Raw genomic sequence first — 8,876 nt, forward strand, 5'->3', positions numbered from 1 at the left:
AACAAGTGAGATTTTACAACCATTAATGAATAAGAAATGTTTGTGGCTACACATGGGAATACTTTGCACCAGAGTCACAGGCTCCTTATTAAAGTTGCATCAAAACTGGAGAGCTGAGAAGAAAAGCACAGCAACAAGAATAAAGCATGAACTGCAATGGGACTGCTTGTTACGTGAAAACTGTGGCATTCCTTTCGGAGATAACCCTAAACAGATCTTTATCTTACAAAAACAGGTCAGAACCTACAGATAGTAAGAGCCACCTGCTTGAGGTGCACATACTAGATCTGCTGCTTCTTTTGCTGGACAAAAACAACAACAAAATGTTTCAGTTCTCTATTCTTGCATCACAAGGGAATTTTGACAGTTTTGCATACCCCTGCAAGCACTGAGTGAACCCTGGCCCTTTTAAACATTATAAAACTGAGGACGTATGCGTTTAAACATGTCTAAACTATAACAGACTTTAATTTTAATTAAAGAATTGTATTTAAATGTCAGTCAAGTTTCTTAGGAAATCAACTACTTCCACATTCCATTACAACAGGGCAACCCTTGGACAAGTTAAAATGTTGTCTTTGCCTCAAAAATAACTGGAACTGTCTTATGGTTTTGAAATCCACATGATTTTAGCTCCATAGTTTTTAAGCTGTGTCTGTCCATGTAGTTTTCCAATACAAAAATGCAACTTAAGTTGTAGATTTAGCTCAGTTTTAGTTATCAAAGTTGAGAAGTTTGACTCAATGCCATGCTATATTTGGAGCACAGAACATCTATATATTCAACACCAACGTTAAAACAGTTGAGGAAGCTTTGGGGTTTAGTATTCTTTTATTACAGGGGCATTTATTATCTTACGTTCTCATCAACTTAACAGGAAAAGCCCATATGCTTAGATGAAAAAGTGAAACATAAGACGAGAGAATAAAATAGTCTTTAAAAAGAGTGATTTGTAATCCAATTTCAGTAAGAAATAAGACTCCATTAAAGTATACAAAGAAATATACATAGATATAAGTAGGAGGGCATGCTACCATTTCTGACAGTAAAAATACAACATCACTTGTTCATGTTCATGTTTTTCTTTTCAAGTGATCTGATTGATTCTTGATTCGATGCTTTTCAACTGCAACTGTTGCTCAGAAGTGTTTAAAAATGCTCACCTCAGTAAGATTTAAAGGTTTCTATCTGATTTCTCCTCCACAACCCTCCAAACAAAAAGCACAAACCCCAAAATTAAAAGGTAGATTATGTCATCCAGCCAGCCCAGTGATGCCAGTGCAAGATTATTCCCTACAGTGTATTTGCTAGTGCTTAATGCAGTCCATACTGTGTGTCCTAACACATTATGCAAATGACACACACATAAAAGAAAATGTCTATCTCAAAGTGCACCCCTCCACCAACAGCCGATCTGTAATTAGCCATGTCCTCTAAGGAGGCACCTCATTCACTCTCAGCAAAGCAGCAGCTGCTGGCAAATGGAAATAAAATTTCGAACAAAAATAAGCCTACTACCTACATTCCCAAAGGTGTATGCTCATGGTTGCAAGCCAGACTCAAAATCTAAACAGCTGTTTGCATTCTTCCAGAATGCCCACACAGAACCTCTCATGCCCAGCACCAAATATTTACTAACATGATCAGGCTCTCTCAAACACCAGGCTATTCAGAAAGCTGCAGCAACAGCTCCCAACACTTCACTCATAAATACTTCCTGAACTTCAAGTTTTCAATGCAAAAATCAAGAACAGAAAATATAAAGCAGCAAGACTTCCTGCTGAATGCAGTTCACTGATGACATACAAAACAATAATAAGGCACACCAGTTCAGAAAGATGAGGTAGTTCTAGTCCCCAGTACAAACAAAGAGATTCAGAGAACAAAGCATATAGCTGTGCCTAGTTTTTACTTTCCTATTACTAAGTGATCCAACACCTAAACTCTAGTATCATGTCCCCAGAACAGTCCTCTTCAAATTTAACAGCAATGATAAATAAAACAGTGAATTCAGAAAATTGTTTCAGCATTACTAATGAAAGATGTTAAACAGTCCAGGGAGTAGCCAGAGTTCCCACCTAACTGGAGTAAAGGGAAAATGCGTTTTGCCCTGGTTTCAGAAAAAAAAAAAAAGAAGAATACAACAGAGGAAGCCTTCCCATTAAATAATCTTTCTGTATTTAAGAACTGTATACATAAAACAGCTTATCCCACCTTGCAACTCTAAGATTAGGCACTTTCAAGTTTACAAGATATGTGGAGCCTCTGAACACAGTCAAAGCCTGTTCGATATCTCTGTTCTCACCCATCAGCTGCACTTATACTTCTACTGTATATACCTACTACTACATGATGGGGAAAAAATACAACAGAAGTGTCTTTGCAAAAATATTAAAAGTGACAAGACATAAGAAGGATTTAGACAGGAGAAATGCACAGTATTTGCCTTAATCTACATTCTGTATAATAAACAGGCAAAGTGTGACCTGGTTATCCCCATTCATCCACCAATCTGACCAGACAGCACAACTCTCATCCACTATGCTTGTCACAACGTATTATTTAGTATATATGCATATATTATCTATTATGGTAGGCAGACAAACACTTCCTCTGTAGCAAGGCCCTAAATTCAAGGATTTGATGAGATCATAGACTCTGACACCTTCTACAACCATGGAGTTACACCTAACAGCTCAGACTGACTTCTGGAGTACTGTCAATTCAGACTTTTTCAATAACAATTTAGAAGCCTCACCGTTTATACTAGGGCTAACTCATGCTTTTTAAAAATAATGACCCCTGTTAACAACGGGAAATAAATCTGTTTTCATTTAACATCATTTCCTAATTTTTTGTATCTGCTTCCTATCCGATGTAATTTGATATACAAACAACTGCAAGGACGGGGTTGTGTGTTATTCTGAATGCTAGAAAACCTTTATTTTTCTTCCAGTTGTTATCAGAAGAAAAAAAAAGCCACCAGCTATAATGCATCAGTACATATTCCTAACAGGTTAGTCTAACACTGCTACACAGGCTTCCTTTGGAAGCGATACAGAAAGTTTTGCTTTTAGTAAGACTCACTGGTTGCTCATGTTCCTATTCTCATCACCATCTACACAGCAATATGTGTATGTATTCATAAAATTAATTAAAAAAAAAAACAAAAAGGCAGCTTTTACTCTTTTCAGAGCCCATATTCTTCTGCTGAGCTACCATTTGGTCACCAACCTACAGGAAGACACTTCCATACATTCAAGAGAGACAAGATCACAAATGCATATTGCGTACGATTAAATAATATCTCTTCCCCAACTGTTCTCTCAGTTGTTTTTTGTGTATCCAAGTAAATACAACAGACAAGAAATAATACATCTGAAGTAGCAGATACATTATTTTCACGTTTTAATATTAGAAATCATTAAAAATAGCTTATACAAGGAAAAAAGTCAACTCAGTGCTTTGACGTTTGTTAAACCTGTAAAGAAAAAAGTTTACTCTTATAATGTATACACTGCATGCAATAAATGCAATTATTTTGTACTGACACAGTTCAAGATATTCTCCAGCCCATCAGGTTTCTCTTGCAAAAACTGGGTTTCTTCAGACAATTATCGCAGTGGTACAATCAGCCAAGGAGTATTTTTGGTAAGCAAAAAGTCACTTTAAAAACCATCAGATGCAGATATATTTGAGAGCAGATCCTTTCCTCTTGTTGAAGGAACCACTTGCTGCTTTATATTATCGCTTATCAAATACGTGATATTTCCCCACGGAAGAGGTCCGTGTTCTGTCAAATTATCTTAGGCTTACTCAGACATAAACGAGAGCAGAAGTCAGTGTTATGCTTGCATGATTAAACAGAATTTGACTTAATCTTTTTGAATAGTTGCAACCACAACTCCTAGTAATGCTGGTACTATATTGATTTTGTTGTCCCTTGATGCAAGGTTTGCGTAGAATTCTCTATCACCGTAAGTAGTATACACTTCCAACTAGTTTTGGTATAGTGTATTATTTGACATACAGAATCTTACAAATGCATTTCTCTAATTCTGGTTTTTAACATTATGGTTAAACCTCCCGGCCTCTACGCATCAGGCATAGAAAAAGAACTAATCTCCAACTATACAGAGCTCCGTAACAGTTTACATGTTTACAGGCATAATTACATAAAGATTGAAATGCAGGATCAAAATACAGCCCTTGGTCCTTGTGCCTGTATAGCAGAGACACACAACAGCTGGAAGTCACCACTCAAAAATTTACCAATATCATCCCAAAAGGGTTGTTAAAATAGTAAACAATCTATTCATTATTGTGAGAATAGAAATCATGTTCTATTTTTAGCATCATCATTGCCCTTCTCTGATTCCTGACCCTTCCAGCACAAGCTTCTCTTCAGTTTATGTAGTTGTGCTCTCCAATAAGGTGTAGGAGTGAGGATATTGTAGGGTTTTCTCCCCCTTTCTGAAACTGTATGTTTGTGGTTACAAAGAAGTACTAAATAAACTCTGAATTTTCTTTTATATTAGTCTTTGGAAATGTATTTCTAATTATTGCCAAATACAGAAACTATCAGGAATCTCTAAAGACAATCAACTATTTCTAACAACTCAGCTATTAAGCAAAATAAAAGAAAAAACACACAAAAATAACCCACAAAATCCCACCAAACCAAAACCACCCAAAACCCCATACTGTTAATGCAAATCTGCAATAAAGTATTAGAAATTTGCAATAAATATCTAAACGTATGTGTGCTCTAGTGAGTTCCAGCAGAAAAATATCACTCCTAATAAAATTTGATAAAATATTTTTAGTCTGCATAAACGGAAGAACCAGTATTGTTTACAATAAAAATTTGGCTTTTAAAGCCACACATGCTGTGGTTATTATTTTTTCATCCCTAATTTAACAGTTTTAATTTAATTTTAATACAGATTAACAGTAAATTATACCACGAACAGATTTAGCAATTCTTTTAAGCAAAATAGTGAGAATAGAAAAGCAAAAAAAAGCACTTTTTGTTGTGCCTTTCTAGGCAGAGGAAGGGAGATTAAGTTTACATTAACAAAGAGGCCAGTTCCAGCCTCAAATCTGGACAGGCCTGTAGATGGTATGTTGTGACTGAACTAGTACTGCTTGTACCTCAGCAGGGCTTAATTACTCCAGCAAAACACTGCTACAACCTGACGAAACAGAGATAGTATATGCCTATTAATCTAAAAGCCAGAAAGAACACGCTCTCACTTATCTGTCCTTATGAATATCAGCTCAGCAATTCTCGCACCCATTTGCAAATGTGTGTCAGATTTCAGACAGAATGGCAAACAGCCCTGAGAGTCCCTGGCCCTCTCTGCCAGCTCCCCCAAGAGCCCAGAATACGTGATCTGTCCCTCTGAACAGGGGCTGTATGTTCAGACAGGAGCCTGCAAGCTTGAATGCACAATCTTTGTTCTCAACAATCATTTCAATGAAGGGGCTCTGAAGTGAAAAAGATCACCAGGTACAGTGTTAAGGTGGAGGGAGAAAGCAGCAAAAATAAAAATCATGGCAAGGCATGACCAAATGGAATGCAGTATCAAAGTAGGCGGGCATCTGAAACAAAAAACAATTATCAACCAACATATGTGTTACCTAAAGGAGTCAAATCACATGTCCTCAATTCTGCCACCTCTGTGTGCAAAGATACACAGAAGGACTAGCTTCTCAGTCAGACATTCCCTTTCTTTGTCTGACCACTGATCTTGAAGCCAGAGGACAAGTTTTTCAGTTCTTGATCAAACCTTCATGTTTACAGCTGAACATTTTCAAAATCTTAGCTGGCTGAAAATCCTAATTTCTGTTGCAACTCCCTTGCCCATGACGAAAACAGGCTATGCTTGGGGAGTTCCTCATGATAACCCGCTGTGCATATAAGGTCTACAGCTAAACATTAAGCATAGATGAGTTAATATTGCATTACAATGCAAACGCCATATGGGATACAGTTTCCCCAAAATATAAATCATTTCCCACAATTGCTAACGACTTGCATGTCAGTATTAGCACACTATAAAACCCTGCAACTGCAGCAACTTTTTTGCAAACTTAAAATTCCTTTTTTATAGTAACTGTGTTTCATGAAATGGGTTTTCTGATTTTTTTTTTCAACAGGAAAGTGGTTCTTACTGTTCAATACAAGTTAAAACTTCAGTTAAAAGAATTTGTTCACCTATAGCACATGAAGCACTCTACAAATCAAGCTGCAAATCCTCGCCCTCTTGGCACTTCACACCAATCTATGAAAAAAGTCGTAAGAAAATAAGCTGAACTTTAAGCCATGCAGCAATACATATACTGAAGTGACTGAAAAAGCATTGCAACCTTGATTAGGCATTCATGAGGGCTATCTACATTCAAGCAAAGATTATGTCAGGCCTGCTGTGACTAAGGCAATCGGCAGTTTAAGTGCATGTTTTATAGCAGTTATGTTTTAACTGCAACATCAGGCAAAACAACAGGCACAGCAGTCCCTTTTGCAATTCCATACCTATTAGTAGTCCCCAATTAGACAGCTTTAACATGATGAGCTCCAAATGTGCCGCAGGCCTTGTTAGGGCTTACCACAGTAGGGATAGGTGGATTATGACAAGTGCCAGTGCCAAAAGACCAGCAGCCTCAATAACAGAATTATAAAGGAGATTTTCATTTTTACACTTAGACATGCGGTTTCGTCCCTCTTCTCACACTATTTGAACAGTATTAAAGGACACATTCTCCAAATATGGCCTTGTTTTCAGCTACATTTTTAAAAAGGACATCAGCAAGAATAATGCATGATTAAATCTACATATAAATTAAGAATCATAATTAATCACCAAGTCTTAAACCTGAACATCATCTGTTTCCTTACTTAAGACTCACATTTTGCCCTCACCTAACCCACCTGCTTTAAGAGGCTATGTGAATCTGTTAATTGAGATGATGGCAGTAAGGAAAATCTTACAATACCGTATGTGCCACTTTTGAACCAAGGCAAAAGGGTTAATTGAGGATAGCAGTAAACTAGAAGTGTCAAAAAAGAAACAACAACAAAATAAATCCCCCAAAACACCACACAACCAAACCAAAAACCATCCACAACCTAATTTTTTTAAGTTTAGTAGGTTTAAAATCACTCCACTATATTTCAATTTTCACAAACAAAAGGGGAACATCTATATAAAGGGCATCCATTTCACAGCCCTACAGATTCAAGTTAGTTTTCTGTCTTTGGCACAACACACCCTAATTTCGAGAAATACAAAAGCAAGTTTGTTTTTGTAAATGAAATTTAAGGCAGATCTTAGAACAACTCCACCGAAGCTGTCATCTGTACTTTGTTGGATCCGAAGTTACAGTTGTTTTGCGGTCATTTATTACTATTAATAGGCAGCACAGAAGGAACCCTCAGACACGGTTCTGCGTTAAAAACTCTGTGTTGCGAGTCCAAACATGCAATCATGCCACCATAGGGCATGCCATGAAGTTTTTAAACTAAACACACCGAGGACCATTCTTGCAAGAAATGCTACAGTAGAAATATAGAAATACGTTTAATATAAGCTGCCGCGCACAGGCAGGGGGGTGGCGAGTACTGAGGACAAGGAAGCAGAGGCCGGGCCCGTATTTCTACTAAAAAGCACCAGGGTTTGAGTGCGACTGGGGGGACACACGAAGCTGTGCCCCAGCGCCGCGCTGCGAAGCGCTCCCGTCCCTCGGGGACGCCGCAAACAGGCGGAACGGCCGAGCGTGGGGGCGACACGCCGCAAGCTGACAGCGAGGCTGGGCGGGGTACGAGGGGACCCCACGGAAACTGCCGCCCCGAGGGCGCGGGCGAGAAGCGCGGCCACCGTGCGGGGCGGGAAGCGGAGCCGCCTCCCGGCCCAGGAGCGATGCCCCGACCGCGAAGGCAGCCCTGGGCCGGGGCGGCAGCCTCCCCTTCCGCCGCCGGGGAGCCGCTCGCCCGCACCGCTCCCAGCGTCCAACTCCCAGCGACTCCGGGCGGGCGGGCAGGAAGAAAGAGGGAGGGAGGAAGGGAGGGAGAGAGGGGGCGGCCATTAAGCCCGCTCCAGCCAAGCCGTTCCCCGCGGCGGGAGGCGTCCGCCCTGCCCGGCCCTGCCCGCCGCCGCGTACGCGCAACCCGCGCCCCGCCCGCACCCACACCCCCACCCCCCCCGCTCCTACCTGGCCGCCGGCGGCGTTGCCGCCGCCCGGGGGGGGCTCGTTGTCTCTTCCATCTCCGCCGGGTGGCCCCGCAGCCCACCGGGTCGCCATTATTTCATTCCCAGTTACAAAGGAGGAGCAAATCCTCTGGAGCCCACATCGGGGAAGGGAAGGGAGGGGGGAACAAGCGCCAGAGCCACTGGCGCACGCCCGACGCGCCGAGGCCAGCCCCGCCGCCGGGGGAGGGGGCTCGGCCCCTTCACGCAGCTGCCATAGGGAAGAGCGCCGGGACGGCCGTAGGCTTCAGCGGCGCTCCCCGGCTTCTGTCTTCATGGCTGGAGAAGGAGAGAGAGAGCAGATGTGTCAGTCCTCGGCGCGGGGCCGCTGCCGCCTCCTCCGCCACCCGTCCCTCGTTAGGTTAATTGCACCCGCTCGTCATCTTCCTCTTCCTCCGGCTCCTCCTATCCAGAGCCCCAGCCGCGGGGAGGAGAGGGCCGGCGAGGGAGGCGCCCACTCCCTCCTACTTCACTACACAGGCGTTCCTGCTGCGGGCGGGAGCGGGGGAGCCCGCGGAAAGAGGGCGGGGAGGTGGGGAGCCCCGAGCGGCGGGCCGGTCGCTCCTCGCCTGGCCCCGGCCGAACTTTGATCAACTGGTGGAGGACGGGGCAGGGAGCCGGGCGGCC

General features: G+C 42.1%; 1 protein-coding gene across 4 annotated transcripts in view; it reads right to left on the reverse strand.

The window, feature by feature from the left end:
• The window catches only part of ARHGAP21 (Rho GTPase activating protein 21), a 127,018-nt gene that overhangs the window by 116,972 nt on the left and 1,170 nt on the right, over positions 1–8,876 (reverse strand). For 2 of the 4 annotated variants that reach the window (XM_064444792.1, XM_064444793.1), the window contains exon 2: positions 8,215–8,528. In XM_064444792.1, the coding sequence (XP_064300862.1) occupies positions 8,215–8,304 (90 nt within the window). In that variant the 5' untranslated portion in view covers positions 8,305–8,528. Of the gene's footprint in view, positions 1–8,214; positions 8,824–8,876 lie in introns of those variants that run through there. The other 2 variants (XM_064444794.1, XM_064444790.1) reach the window with 2 other exon arrangements.

This window comes from Phalacrocorax carbo, chromosome 2 (genome assembly GCF_963921805.1).
Source record: "Phalacrocorax carbo chromosome 2, bPhaCar2.1, whole genome shotgun sequence".
NCBI classification, from domain to species: domain Eukaryota; kingdom Metazoa; phylum Chordata; class Aves; order Suliformes; family Phalacrocoracidae; genus Phalacrocorax; species Phalacrocorax carbo.